The sequence below is a fragment of the Papaver somniferum genome, unplaced genomic scaffold (genome assembly GCF_003573695.1).
Source record: "Papaver somniferum cultivar HN1 unplaced genomic scaffold, ASM357369v1 unplaced-scaffold_117, whole genome shotgun sequence".
Taxonomy (NCBI): Eukaryota; Viridiplantae; Streptophyta; class Magnoliopsida; order Ranunculales; family Papaveraceae; genus Papaver; species Papaver somniferum.
In genome coordinates, this window is record NW_020620714.1 from 9,993,366 (window position 1) to 10,009,861 (window position 16,496).

General features: G+C 37.7%; 1 protein-coding gene across 1 annotated transcript; it reads left to right on the forward strand.

Moving 5' to 3' along the window:
* Window positions 1–3,750: 3,750 nt before the first annotated feature.
* Window positions 3,751–5,154, forward strand: LOC113329829 (hydroquinone glucosyltransferase-like). The gene has a single exon (XM_026576654.1). The coding sequence runs from the start codon at window positions 3,751–3,753 to the stop codon at window positions 5,152–5,154; it is 1,404 nt and encodes a 467-aa protein (XP_026432439.1).
* The last annotated feature ends 11,342 nt before the right edge of the window (window positions 5,155–16,496 follow it).

Here is a 16,496-nt window from a genome sequence, read left to right on the forward strand (position 1 = left end):
TACTGAGTCGGACAAATCAGCTAGACTGACTGGGATGACTAATATCCTAATCATATTGCAGTTCCAAGAATACAACCTAGCAGATTCTATTCATATGATCAAAACACAAACCATTTATAATAACAGAATTCTAGAATTCAAAATATACAATTGCCATTTAATATTTACATGCAATTGCAGTACTAAGCCACCCTCAATATACACACACAGTCCATCAATTGCAACCAATTTGTAGACTACTTCAACTGAACTCTACAATCTAATTTCAAACTCCACACCATAACCACTAGCAGTGTAAGCCTCATTTCCTCTTTATCATCATATCACATTCCACTCCATCATACTTCCTTGTCTCTCTACGTAACTCACTCCACTTGTTCCAGTTCCTCTAAACCTCAATTACAAACCTATCCTTACAACTGCAGTTACATTCTCTACTTCATTGCCACTGCCTTCATAGCTACACATCCAACAATTCACTTTACCAACAAAATCCTGTATCCCGCCAACTATTACATAACCACCACTACATAACTCAACTCCACCTGCAACTTCATTATTTCATACACTGTCACAGTAACTTCATACAATAATTATAACTCTTAACTGATTCATATTTATCTGCCACCAGACTTATCTCAACTCTCCATCTATAGCTCATACTCATAGACCCAAATCCAATCTCTGCCAATTAAAAAACCTTCACTGCTAACTCAGTTCTATTCAACAAGAATATCTATACAATCATTCCTATAATTCATACCACCGGACTTCACTACACCATATTACCAGAATCTACAACTCAGAACCTAACAAACCATCACCACCAGCAAATCTCAGTTCAATTCATCACTACAATCCTTTAAACACCACCAACAATTATAGAACCACCACCTTTACACATCTCATACATGTTCTTCACTTCAACTGCCAGGCAAAACACAACAGCACCATCACCAGTTATAATACAATACCTCATATCTGCTGCAAATTCAACCATCCCCTGCATCATTCTAATTCAGGCCATAATCTCAAACACATATCTATCTCATAACTATTCTCAATTCTCAGCTTCATCAACAAACATAAAAACCCAGCAAAAGAGAACAAAACTCTACAACTTCAATTTAAGAAGAACAATTACCTTAAGTTAACCTTGTTGAAACAATTGAAATCAAATTCCTCCTCACCTTGATTCAGTTCAGCAACACGCCTCAACTTTAACACCAATCCCTCAATCCCCATCATCATCTTTGATTCCCAGTAACCCTAAAACAAATTCTCAATCTTCTACTTTCTAATTAGGGTCAAACCCACTTCCAATCATCCTTCAAAACCCTTAAATTTATCTCTGATTTTCCTCTATTCTTCTTTATTTTGACATCAATTAAGAGTAAACCCATCTCGAATCAGTTCTTTAGACCTTCAATTTCATCTTCTAGAGAATCTCTGCGTTCTTCTTACAAGCCCTAATTCAATTCCAGAAATCCTAATTCACTGATTCTTCATCAAAAGAGACACACATCTTCAATTAAACAACAATCCCCTCTAAATTACTTAATTCCATGTTCAATTGCTCATAAATCTTTAACTGATTTCAAATCTCAGAAACCCTAATTATTCACTCCTTCATTAAAACAACTCCATAGCTAAATTAAACATAAAACCTCCTTGTTCATCACTCTCAACAACCCAACACTCTTTATCAATAAAAACTCGAAATCAAACAAAAACCCTAATTTCTAAATCTCCCTGATTAAATCACGGACCCGACATCTCTATTTGTTCTTCTTCATAATTCACAACAACTATATCTCATATATCTACACAGCTTCACCAACTAATTCCCTCAAACAAAACCCAATTCCATCCCTCGGAAATCGACAGAAGAGAAAACAGAGAGAAGAAGAAAGAAAACGAGAAGAAAGAAGAAAACAGAAAGAGAAGAAGAAGAAAGAGAAACGATAAGAAATAAGAAGAAGAATAAGAAAGAAAAGAAGAAAAGAGGTTCGAGTATATCTACTCGATTTTGTCCCGATAAGACCAAGGACAACTGATAATTGCACCCTCCAAATAGTTATGGTTAGTCAGGGTCGGTCCACACAACAAAAGACTATTTTACCCCCTTTATATCCATCCAATGATATCTCCTTCGTCCGGTATCCGGTGCATAACTTTTCCAGACATATCCAACGGTACTAGTTTCGTATCTAGGTCGTTGTTAGATTAATCTATTAATTAACGTTTGTGTTAAACTAATCGAATTATTATCAGATAATAGTCTCTTGACTAGTCTAATAGCGTTGACGAGCTTGGGGGTCCTTAGAACAATCACCACCACCACCACTACAACAACATCCAGTGCCACTTTTACAACACCAAATAAACACAAATCACCTAAATCATTACCAGTAAACAATTGAAAAACAATCATATAAAAATTATTGATTTCGCTGAATTTTATTGAATCAAAATCAAAATCACAAGAAATTTATACTAGTTTAAAAATTAAATTGATTGGTTACCTTTCCATTTAATCTTTATGTCGACTGGTATTAAGATCACATCTATCTATCTTCAAAACTCGATTTTCATACCATATCACTTATTTCCCAGATCTGGGAATTTAATGAAATCGAAATTATCAAATTTATATCTGAAGTTTATTGGTTCAAACGAATTGTTGTGAATCGGTGATGGATTGTTGTTGTTGATGATCTCACTCAAACCTCTCTCTCGAATCTCATTAGGGAAAAAATAAACAAAAAATGTGGAGATCGAGATAAAAATGGTGATGGTGGTGATGTTGATGGTGGTGGTGGTAATTAATGGTGATGGCGTCAGAGATACAAATGGTGGTGTTAGTGTTGGTGGCTGCAATGAAGATGATGTTGGTGCAGATTCGATTTTGAGATCTGAAATTAAAAGAAATAGAATGATTTTTCTTTAAAAGGTTACTAATCTATCAGAGTTAAATCGAAATCAAGTATGGTGATGGATCTGCAGTTAATAGTGGAGGACGTGGTGGTGGCGATGGCGGCGACAGAGCTGGTGGTGGTAGTTGCAGAAGCTTCGGTGGTGGTGGTTGTTTTCATGAGAGAAGGTGGAAGAAGTTTAGATCTAAAATTAAAGAAATTTTTTTCTTTAAAAACGTATTGAATGAGGAAGAGTGAATATGGAAACAAAATAAATGTTAATGGATCCCTGATGGGCTTATAAAAAGATATATTTATTATGTGATAATAATATTTGTGAAGCCTATCAAAACAAGGGATATTTATATAGTTAGCACGAAGGAAAATTCATCATGATATATCTTGCATTTGGTTTGCGATCCAAATTTTACAGTAATCACAATTTCAAATTAATCTATGAGACCCACTATAGGCCGTCCGTAGCACGTAATCTCACTGTTAAAATGCTTTCGTCCTTTTTGGGTCCTTTTCCCTCTGTTTTTAGTTATTTTTGTTTGTTTTTTGCTCTCTTTGGTTTAGTTATTTTTTCCTTTCTTTGGTTAATTAGTGCATGCATGTAAGATGAGCTGTTTTTACGAGTGAAAGCTTATCTTAAACATGAAACCACTGGAAGACAATTAATTCAAATTTCAAACTTTGTATATTAAAATTAAGAGAAGTCAGAACAAATTTTTTCATGTTAATTCTGTGATCGTACTGTAATTTTGGTTTCTACATAAATCGCCTTCATTCAGTTCACCTTCTCATCATCTTTATCAAATTCTCATCATCAGACATGGAAAAAACTCTACCTCCCCATGTAATTATCATGCCGAGTCCAGGTATGGGTCATCTCATACCAATCATTGAGTTTGCTAAACGATTCGTTCTTGATCATGGTTTCTCAGCCACGATAATTATTCCAACAGAAACTAATTCTCCATTTAAAGCACTAAAATTAGCTCTTGGTTCTCTACCAATTGCTATCAGTACAATCATTTTGCCTCCTGTTGATTTGAATGACCTTTCTCATGATGTTCTTGCTCAGATGTTTGCAACAGTGAATCGCTCTCTCCCTTCTTTTTCTGACTCAATTAGAACCATTGCTTCAACTCACAGAGTCGTCTCTCTTGTTGTTGACAGTTTTTGTACGAATGCTATTCATATTGCTGATGAATTTCATATCAAGGCTTATATTTTCTTTGCATCATCAGCTCTGTTTTTGTCTTTGGTTTACCATTCATCCAAACTGGACCAGGATTACTCTTGTGAGTTTAGAGACGTACCTGACCCGATTCAGATTCCAGGTTGTGTACCAATCCGCGGGGTCGATCTTTTCATCGCATTTCAAGATAGGAAGACAGAGAATTATACGAAGTTTTTAGAATGGTCGAAAGAGTTGAATTTTAGTAGGGGCATCTTTGTAAATAGCTTTGAGGAAATTGAACATGATGCTATTGAGGCTTTGAATGGGAAACAATGGGATAATCCACCGGTTTATGCAATTGGACCGCTCATTAGAACTGGTGTACGCTGTGACGGATCTAATGAGTCAGATTGTTTGAAATGGTTAGGTAATCAACCACCCGGTTCTGTTCTGTTCGTGTCATTTGGCAGCGGTGGAACTCTCTCTAGTGAGCAACTAACTGAGTTGGCTCTAGGGTTTGAAATGAGTGAACAAAAGTTTCTGTGGTTTTTAAGACGTCCTGAAAAGGATGCAGGTGGATCTTACTTGAGAATTCAAGGTGTTGAGGATCCTTCTGAAGTCTTACCAAAAGGATTCTTGGATAGAACCCGAAAGTCGGGGTTGGTTATTTCTAAATGGGCACCGCAAATTGAAATCCTTAATCATCGATCAACCGGTGGGTTTTTAACCCACTGTGGGTGGAACTCTATCCTTGAAAGCATCGTGCATGGTGTCCCCTTAATTGCATGGCCACTCTTTGCGGAGCAGACGATGACTGCCGTGTTGCTTACAGATGATGTGAAGGTAGCTTTAAGGCCGAAACCAATGAAAGGTGGGATAATAGGACGTGATGAGATTTGTAAAGTTGTGAAGGGACTTATGGAAGGAGAAGAAGGGAAGAGAGTTAGGAGTAACATGAGAGAACTTAAATGTGTTGCGACTAGCACATTGGCTGAAGGTGGCTCCTCGTCAAAAACATTTGCTGATGTGGTAAATGCGTGGAAACGTTATTAAAAATGGCGAGAAATAAAGATGCTGGCATGGAGGAAATGAAGCAGCAGAACTTATCTAGGAATATCTAGCCTTCGTATGTACGACTACGTACCCTAACATCTAGGCTTCATTCATGCACCACCAAAGTTAATATTATATTTTTCATATTGGTTGGTTCTCATGTTATAGCTTTCTTCTTTTATGATCAAGATGTTAGTTATTGAAGACTAATTATTATTTTTTAAAGTTAACCGTGGTTATTTAGGAAAGGGGTTTTCTAAACCGGATAGGATTCTTGGTGGCCAAGTTTGTAACCTATGTAAATTGGTAATTAGACTTTGTAGAATTATATTGTGTAGAAAACGATCAAGAGATCGGTGAGAGATTTCTTGTATAGCTTTTAGGGCTAAAGCTAGGGTTTCGTTGTGAGAGCATATTGGTGAGGAACAAGAGACAAGGTTATCGTCTCGGGTAATTGTTGCGGTGTAACCAAGGGTTTGCTGGGATTCACACGACGTTGTAATCGTTTTTCTTCATGGTGGATTTGATTTGGTGCGGCTCAAAGTGGACGTAGACAATATATACAAGTTGTATATATTGGTCGAACCACTATAAATCTTGTGTCTTGTGAGTTGATTTATCTTTCTCGTATTATTATAGTTGCTTGTGCTTGGTTTACTTATTATTCATCATAATATCTCAAGATCCGTTATTCCGCGGTTGTCAGTGATTCCATAAGCAAATCCTGACAACTGGTATCAGAGCTCGGGTTAGAGCTTTAGGGTTTATCGTAGTACGATTGGAGTGGAAGTTATAAGTGATAATAACGAAAATACGGTAGCTAGGGTTAAAGTTTTTAATGGGAAGAACTTTGCATTTTGGAAGTCTCAGATGGAAGACTACCTATATGAGAAAGACCTTGCTGATCCATTGGGTGGAGTTGTGAAAAAGGGAGCATGCAAAGACGATGAATGGACAACTCTTGATCACGAGTGTGTAGCCGTGGTCCGTAGATGCCTAACGGAAGAAGTCTACAATAACGTACAAGAGGAAACTAGTACGAAAGATCTTATGGATAAACTTGAAAAGTTGTATCAAAAGTCATTAGCCTCGGGGAAGATTATGTTGTGTGAACAACTATATAATCTGAAGATGCAAGAAGGAGAAGCGATTTTAGCACATCTTGGGAAGTTTAAATCTATTATTTCTCAGCTTTCAAAAGTTAGTATTACTTTTGATGATGAAGTTCAAGCTTTGCGGTTGTTGTCGTCATTACCAAAGAGTTGGGAGACTGCAAGGACAACCATTAGCAATTCCGTAGGGAGAGAGAAGTTGAAGCTTGATGATGTGCAACAAAGGTTGATCGCTGAAGAGGAAAGAAGAATGGAACAAGGTTATGGTTCTAGTACTTCAAGCTCGGCCTTAAGTTTGCAGGAAGAAGATAGAGGAAGGAGTTCAAATAGGAACAACAACAACAAATCCAGATGGAAGTCTAGAGGAAAGTCTAGGGGGAGATCTCAATCCCGGCCTAGAGGTGCTGTTGAGTGTTGGGCGTGTAAGAAAGTAGGAAACTTCAAGCATGATTTTCCGAAAAACAAAGGTGCTATTAATGGTGGAAACAAAGGTAATCAAGAAGAGGTCAACGTAGGTGTAGCTACGGAACCGTGAAGGTCCTTGTTGATAACAAGAAGGTGATTACGGAAGGTTTTGTACTACTCTCTGAGGGCAAGCAAGATGAGTCTTGGATTATAGAATCGGAAGCTTTTTTCCATGCAACGGGTGTAAGAGTATTATGATCTCTTATAAAGAAGGATATTATGGCCAAGTATTCTTAGGTGACGGTGAAGCATGCGACATCATTGGTTTGGGTGATGTGATCTTGAAAGTCAGCGGTTCGACATGGAAATTGAAGGATGTACGACACGTTCCAAATTTGAAGAAGAACTTGGTGTCTGTGGGCGAAGTTTGTGATGATGACTGTGAAGTTGTGCTTACGAAACACAATTGGAAAGTGATCAAAGGAGCTATGGTATTAGCTCGTGGAGTTAGAGTCGGTACTCTATACCGGACTTCAGATTGAACTACTTTAGCAGTGGCTAGTAGTGGTGAAGACACTAACTTATGGCATTGAAGATTAGGTCACATGAGTGAGAAGAACATGAAGATTTTATGTTCGGGAGGATATCTACCTAAGGTGAATTCTATTGATATGAGTTTTTGTGAAGACTGTGTTCTTGGAAAGAAAAAACGGGTTAGTTTCAGCAGAGGCGGCAGAGCCATGAGAAGTGAGAAACTTGATTTGGTTCACACGGATATATGGGGACCAATTGATGTTGCATATCACAGCGGGTTCCAATATTATGTCACATTTATTGATGATCACTCAAGGAAGGTGTGTCTTTACTTCATGAAGAATAAGTTCGAGGTGTATGAAGTGTTTAAGAAGTGGAAAGCTTTGGTTGAAACAGAAACTGGTCTGAAGTTGAAGTGTCTAAGGTCACACAACAGTGGTGAGTATGACAAAACAGAATTCTTACAGTTATGTGCTACAAATGGAATTCGTTTGTAGAGGAAAATTCCAAGGATGCCACGGGAGAATGGAGTAGTAGGACGTATGAATTGGACGTTGAGTGCATGTGCTAGGTGCATGAGGTTACAGTCTGGTTTGCCCGAGACCTTCTGGGCACATGCAACAGAGACGGCTGCTTATCTAATCAATAGGACACCTAGTAGTCCATTAGATATGAAGATACCAGAGGAGGTTTGGACCGGCAAAAAGGTAAATCTTTCATATTTGAAAGTTTTTTGTTGTGTTGGTTATGTTCATCTTAGTCCCGGTGAGAGGTCTAAGTTAGGTGCTCAAGCAAAGAAGTGTATATTTCTTGGTTACGGAAATGATGCTTTTGGGTATAAACTTCGGGACTACGAGGGTCACAAAGTTATTCGAAGTAGAGACATCACTTTTAATGAGAATGAGTTTTACAAGGACAGGAATAAGACGCAAGTTGAAGATGTCGGATCAAGCAACGTCGATAAGGAGTTGCATATCAATATTGATGACGTTTCTGGAAAAAGTGTGGTACAAGAAGAGCACGATGCTACTGATGGCGGAGAAGTACAAGAAGGGACTTCTGCTGCAGTGGGAGTTACTCCTACAGTTCCACAAGAAGTACGAAGATCGTCAAGAAATCCGAAACCGAATTCAAGGTATGCTCTGAATTATCTATTACTTACGGATGGAGGTGAACCTGAAGATATTAGAGAAGCACTAGCGGCTGATGATTCATGCAAGTGGAAACTTGCTATGGAAAATGAGATGAATTCACTTGAGGAGAATGGCACTTGGGTGTTAGTAAAATTACCAAGAGGTAAGAAGGCGTTGCATAACTAGTGGGTTTATCGGATGAAGTCTGAAGCAAATGGAGATATTCGCTACAAGGCGAGGTTGGTTGTGAAAGGTTTCCAGCAAAAACCTGGTGTTGATTACAACGAGATATTTTCTCCAGTTGTGAAGATGACTACTATTCGAGTAGTGTTAAATCTAGTGGCTTCTGAAGATCTCTACCTTGAACAGTTGGATGTAAAGACATCTTTTCTTTATGGTGACCTAGATGAAGAAATTTACATGAAGCAGCCAGAAGGATTCATAGTAAAAGGAAAGGAAGAGATGGTGTGCAAGCTAAAGAAGAGTTTGTATGGTTTAAAACAAGCTCCGAGACAGTGGTACAAGAAGTTTGATAACTTCATGCATAGAGGTGGTTACTCACGGTGTAATGCAGATTATTGTTGTTACTTCAAAAAGTTGCGGTTCTGACTACATTGTATTATTACTGTATGTGGATGATATGTTAGTTGCCGGAACATCTCTACAAGAAGTTGAGAATTTGAAGAATGCTAAGTGAGTTTGTTATGAAAGATCTTGGTGAAGCAAAGCAGATTCTTGGTATGAGGATCATAAGAGACAGAGCTAAGGGTGTACTTATGCTTAGTCAGGCTGAATATATTGAACGAGTGTTGAAAAGTTTCAATATGGAGAATGCTAAACCAGTTAGTTCTCCACTTGGAAGTCAAATTCGTCTTTCAAGTATGCAATGTGCGAAGACAGATGAAGAAAAGGAGTACATGGCTAACGTACCATATTCTTCGGCTATTGGGAGTCTAATGTATGTTATGGTGTGCACGAGACCGTATATTGCACATGTAGTGGGAGTAGTGAGTAGATATGCAAGCAACCCAGGAAAACAACATTGGGAAGCTGTGAAGTGGATTCTCAGGTATTTGAGAGGTAACACAAATGTACCATTGTGTTATGGAAAAGGTGGTTCTATCTTGAGGGGTTATGTGGATGCAGACTTCGCATGTGATGTAGATAAAAGGCGATGTACGACCAGTTATGTTTATACTATGGGGTCAGCTGCAGTGAGTTGGAACTCACGGTTACAGAAGTTGGTAACATTGTCCACTACGAAAGAGTAGTACGTAGTAGTCACAGAAGAGATCAAGGATATGATTTGGTTACGAGGTTTCTTAGATGAGTTGGGAAAGGAACAACGAGATAGTATTTTGTTTAGCGACAGTCAAAGCGTTATACATTTAGCCAAGAACTCAGCCTATCATGCTAGGACGAAGCATATAGATATTCATTATCATTTCATTCAGAATCTCTTAGAAGAAGGGAAGTTGAAGCTAGAGAAGATTCTTGGTTTGAAGAATCTGGCGGATATGTTTACCAAGGGAGTTACATCAGACAAGCTAAAGCTCTGCAAGGCTTTAGTTGGTCTCTCAGAATGAGGATCTGGGAGGGGAGCCGCACTGACATGAAGATATTTTAGCACCGTCAATCCAAAGTTTAAGAAAAGGAGAATTGAAGACGATAAATGAGTCTTCAAAGTGGGAGATTGTTAGTTATTGAAGACTAATTATTATTTCCTAAAGTTAGCCGTGGTTATTTAGGGAAGGGGTTTCCTAAACCGGCTAGGATTCTTGGTGGCCAAGTTTGTAACCTATATAAATAGGTAATTAGGCCTTGTAGAATTGTATTGCGTAGAAAACGATTAAGAGATTGGTGAGAAATTTGTTGTATAGCTTTTAGAGCTAAAGCTAGGGTTTCGTTGTGAGAGCATATTGGTGAGGAACAAGAGACAAAGTTATCGTCTCGGGTAATTATTGCGGTGTAACCAAGGGTTTGCTGGGATTCACACGACGTTGATTTATCTTTCTCGTATTATTATAGTTGCTTATGCTTGGTTTACTTATTATTCATCATAATATCTCAATATCCGTTATTCCGCGGTTGTCAGTGATTCCATAAGCAAATCCTGACACAAGATACATCAACCATATATAATGGTTGAGGACCGTTTTCGAAATTTGACATCTTATAGAAAATATGTAATTTATTTTTTTGTGGGTGATGTATGTGCTGACGGTTTGATAACTTGATGAACATTACTCATTTAAATTCGTAATAATCCCCCTATAAAGCTCCATAATTGATTTCATCCACTCTCAACCAACTAGCTAGATAAATGCCATACAGGAGAACTTTATGATGTGACTACAAATTCGTGTATATCGTGGTGGGAAGTATTTCGTGCAAAGCCTCGCTTTTTGAAGTATTTCCACTTATATTTAACCACCCACCACCCTCTGCACACACCCCACCCCAATTTCTAATGTAACCCTGGCCACCCAGCCGGGGGTGAGTAGCACATGGGTAGATATGGATTTGGTACCACCCGCTTCCAATCCATCCAAGTGACCGTATTTAAAAATATACTCACATCCAATCCATTGCACAACGGGTATAATATTCACGGTTAAAAAGATGAACCTAGTGGATGTGTAAAGCAGTATTGATTTAAGGTTTTCTCACAACTTATGAGATGAGTTTCATTGAGTACTATTTATATGAATTACATTGGATTAAATATAAGAGAAAACGAAACAGAAGGAACTAAGGAATAGGTACATCTGTAGAACAGGACTTTACAATCAAGACTCAACCTAATTGGCTACAGAATAGGTATTTATAGCATAAGAATAGAAGGAACAGAAAGGGTTACAACAACTTGTACGTATGTGAAATACGTGTTTACGCGTGAGATTTAATACCCCCACCAAGTTGAAGTGGTGGTATTAAAGAATGTATCCTTGAACTGGCAGGTAACTCCAGCTTATATGCCACTGCTCCTATCTTAACTAGTACCTTGTAAGGACCATAAAATTTGGATGCAAACTTTAAATTTCTTCTCAGCTGAATGGAAGTTTGGCGATATGGTTGGAGTCTCAAATATACCCAGTCTCCTACTTCAAAAGACCTCTCAGATCTTTTCTTGGCAGCTTGTTGTTTGACCATGTGTTGTGTCATCTCTAGAGTTTCCTTCAATACTTGACTCATCAACTGTCTTTGTTGTAGATAGTCTTTTACTGCAGCATGTACTCCAGCTTGAGAGGATAGAAAGCCAAACTGAGGCGGTGCAAACCCATACAATGCTTGAAATGGAGTTAGCTTTAAACTTGTATGATAGGAAGTATTATACCACCACTCAGAAAATGAGAGCCATGTAACCCATTTTGAAGGCCTATATCTTGTCATGCATCTTAGGTAAGTATCTAAGAATGCATTTACTCTCTCTGTCTGTCCATCTGTCTGAGGATGGTAGGCAGTGCTCATATGTAAAGTGGTTCCCAATTTTGAAAATAGGGCTTGCCAAAAGTTTCTCATGAACACACTATCTTTATAAGAGATTATTGATTTGGGTAACCCATGTAACTTAAATATTGAGTCAATGAATACCTTGGCTACAGATGAGGTAGTATAGGGGCGGCTAAGAGCTAAGAAATGGATGTATTTGGTAAATCCGTCCACCACCACTAAGATCACTGTTCTTCCTTCAGATTTGGGCATCCCTGTGATGAAGTCCATGCTGATATGCTTCCATGCTGAATCTAGTATTGGCAGTGGTTGCAAGAGCCCTGCTGGCATGGTGTTGAAACTCTTGTGTTGCTGGAAAACGTCACATCCTTGTACATATTGCAGTATTTGTTGTTTCATTCCTTTACAATAAAAATATAACTTGGCCCTCTGATAGGTATCTTGAGACCCTGAATGTCCTCCAATGGCTGAAGTATAAATTGCTTCCAATATCTTCTTTCTAAGATCTCCACTTACCCCACATAAATTCTATTTTTGAATCTCAGCACTCCTTGTTGGTAGCTATAATCCTCTGCTGCATCAGTTTGAATGAGTAACTTAGAAATAATGTCACTTGTCATTTGGTCTTCTGAGTAGCTGTATTGTATTTATTCTATCCAAGAAGGTTGACTCTGAGATATGGCATTGCAGTTAGAGTCCTCAGTCATTACAACCCTGGATAAGGCATCTGTTACTTTATTCTCAGTACCCTTTTTATACATCAACTCATATGTGTTCCCCAAGAGTTTTGAAAGCCATTTCTGCTGTAGAGATGCGTGAATTCTTTGTTCTAGAATATACTTAATACTCTGATGGTCAGTATATATGATAAACTTATTCCCCATCAAGTAAGTCTTCCACTTGGTCAATGCCATGGCCACTGCCATCATCTCCTTCTCATATGTTGACAGAGCTAGAAACCTGGTTCTCATTCCTTTGCTAGCAATTGGTCTCTTGTTCTGCATCAGTATAACTCCTACCCATGTGTCACAAGCATCAGTGCATATCTCAAATGGATTTGAGAAATCTGGTAATATAAGCACATGGGTGGTTATCATGGCTTCTTTCAGTTGTTCAAATGACAGTTGGGCTGCCTCATTCCATGTGAAGTTATTTTTCTTAAGTAAGTCAGTTAGAGGTTTGCAAATAATTCCATACCCCTTTACAAACTTCTTGTAGTACCATGTAAGACCCAAGAACCCTCTCAACTCTTTTATAGTCTTTGGTGTAGGCCAGTTCTTCATACAAGAGATCTTCTCAGGATCTGCAGCTACTCCTTCTCCATTAATTATGTGACCCAGGTATTCAATCTGTGACTTCCCAAAATAACATTTGCTTAACTTGGCATAGATAGAATGTTCCTTAAGGAGATACAGTGTTGAAGTGAGATGTTGTTGGTGAGTTTCCATGTCAAGGATGTATACCAGAATGTCATGAAAGAAGACTAATATGAACTTCCTCAAGAAGGGTTTGAATACATCATTCATCAAGGCCTGAAAACTTGCAGGAGCATTAAACAATCCAAAGGGCATAACTAGAAACTCATAGTGCCCTTGTTGAGTTTTGAAAGCATTCTTGTGTGTATCAGATACTGCCACTCTTATTTTATGATATCCTTCCCTCAGATCAATTTTAGAAAACACCTTTGATCCATTTAGCTCATCTAGTAATTCTTCAATAACTGGAATGGGGTACTTGTCTTTTATAGTTATCTCATTTACCTTTCTGTAATATACACAAAATCTCCAAGTCTCATCCTTCTTTTTAACTAATAAAATTAGGGAAGAGAAAGGACTGTGACTGGGTTTGATGATTCCATCATTTAACATTTCTTGTACCAGTTTTTCCACTATCTCCTTCTGTATATAGGGAATTCTATAGGGTCTTTGATTTGGAGGAGTTGAAAGTGGTTTAAGTGGAATGTAGTGATCATGGTTTCTGTGTGGAGGTAGGGTGTTGGGTTCCTTGAACACTGTCTCAAATGAGTTAAGGATAGGCTTGAGGGGTTCAGGTATAGTGGTGTCAGATTCAATGGCTCCGAGTGAGAATAAATGTGCCATGAATACTTGCTTCTTCTTCTCACTTTTTAAGAGCTTGCATCACCTGTTATCAAGGAAATACTTCGAGTAGTGTCTGAGATTCCAATTAACTTGGAGAAGTCAAATTGCACAGGGCTAATAGTCTTCATCCAGTCAACTCCTAAGACCATATCACAACCACCTAGGGGTAACAGCCTCAAATCAAAATCAAACTGATGGCCTTGCATACTCTAGGGAAAACTTGAGAATTTAGCTGTGCTTACCAATTTGTTTCCATCAGCTACAGCTACTTGAAATGCAGTAGTTGATTCACTGCACTGGCCACTAACTCTAGCTATCTCTGGGTCTAGGAAGCTTGATGGGATTTTAAATAGTGGTAAATAAGGTTGTTGTTCTCTCGGACTTGTGAAGATTGATTTAAGATTTAAGATTATGGAAACAACTGAGACTATGGATTCCACCATTGGCCAATTTTTAAGTTATTCAGTTAACAACAATATTTATGCAATTCATACGTTCAATTTGATTCTAAGATATTGCCAATATTAGATTTCCAAAATATTAATTGTTAATCGCAAGTATGGAACATCAAGAGCTCTAAGCTAAGCATGCACGATCAAGAGAGAACACAACTAATTAATCAAAATATTATAATCAATTATAGTTCGTGCAAATAATCATAAAGAAATTACAATAATAAATTAATAAGAAAATACCACTTTATTATTGGAACAACGCTTCCTCCATAATCCCAGGATGTGATTCTAGTTCCTCATTATTATAAAGAAAACTAAATATAAGAAATAAAAGAAAATTGTGAAACTGGCTACCGACTCACCGGCTCTCCCATAACTCGCCTGGTTTTATGTTCTCTATATCAATATATATATATTTCAACAAAATCTAAACTTACTCTTTTAATTCTCTTCCACATGTCATGTCCAATGAGAGTGTGCCACTTGTCTAAGAATACACAATATCATCTAATAAAGACTGTCCACATGTCCGACCACTTGCTTTTATTTTCATGGGAAAGAAAATATTATATGAGCACATATTGATCTTATGCTCAAAATCAATCTTCTTTAGTTGCAAAAGATATTTAGTTTCCTTTCTTCCTCCACCATGTCGACATACGTCGTACATTAATTATTGAGTAGGATTTTTCATTTTACGTGATACCTCCTAAATCCTTCGAGAACTAATCACCAAGTCCTTCTTCCTAAAATCCACGAGACCAAAATGCCCGAGCATATTAATTTATTAAACCAAATTCATCCCATCATCTCCTTCACTAACTTAAATTGAGCTTATCCCATTTAGATCCAAAAGTATTCACGACCCCTGTACTCTGTAGTCCATATTTTCTTCTTGGAATCCTAGCTGATTTTCTTGGAAGAGCCCATTTTATTCATTTACCTACAAAAACACAATAAATACCAAAATAAGCACCAACAATATATATTTTGGGTAGTAAGTATATAAGAATTAATCGCTCATCACACCCCCAAACTTATATTTTGCTAGTCCTCGAGAAAATTTATTCTAGAAAATAAAAACTCACTAGGTGGCCCTAGTGACCGAGTTATAGTCTCGGGAGGGTTTACCAGAGGTGTACCCACAAAACCTTTATTCCAGACCCTAGCTATCTACGCAGAACCTTGAAAGGCACTAAATAATCTCCTTGGTTGGCATACAAACATTGACTATAGGAGGAAGTACCCTGATGCGAAATTCCAATTGTTGTACACGAGTTTGCACTCAGCATACTATAATTCATATATAAGTGATAGAGCTCTACTCAGATAGTTTCTAGACATCATAACCGGAGTCAACCAATCACATGGAAAGATTAAGAAGATGAATAAAGAGAAAAATAGATGGTTTAAAGTGAACGGTGTTTCCCATATCTGTCTGAAGACCTCTGCCAAGATGAACCTATCCTAATGGACTGAGATACCGGTATGACTAATATCAACACAACTATCAAATACAAGGGAACCAGTGGCCGATAAACCTAACTCTAGGTCAACACAAGTGGCATATACAAGGGCACCAGTGGTCGAATTTATTGAATTTATTCCGGTTAGTTTAATGGTCTGGTCTCAATTTTTTTTTTTTTTTTGTGGTATCTCGATCACTCTATTTCACCCTAGAAATGGTAACAACTTGAATCGTGTGCGCCACCAAATCACTTTAAAAAATAAAAACAGAAATATTAGGATTCAACGAGATATGGCGAAACTCCCATTTTTTTTTTAATTTTAACACCTGAGCTCTGTGCTTTTATGAATAGACTCTTTATATGTTTCCATCTAATCAGATTGGTTCCTCAACTCCTACAACCAAGATGTTCCCATCCACTTAGATTGGTTAGTGCCATCCTTAATAAACATAAATTTCTAGGATTTGGAGTTTCTTTATTGCAACTAAAAAGTTTCTCCCATGCCCCCAAACTTAAATCTAACATTGTCCTTCTAAAGATAAAATTAAAAGCATGAACAATGAGAAACTGTTACCACTCGAAGCAAAAGAGTTAAGAAAGGATATTACCGTGTTGCATTAGATTGGGTTACCTCCGAAGAAGTGCTAAGTTTAAAGTCTTCAGCCAGACATCGGAAGGAATT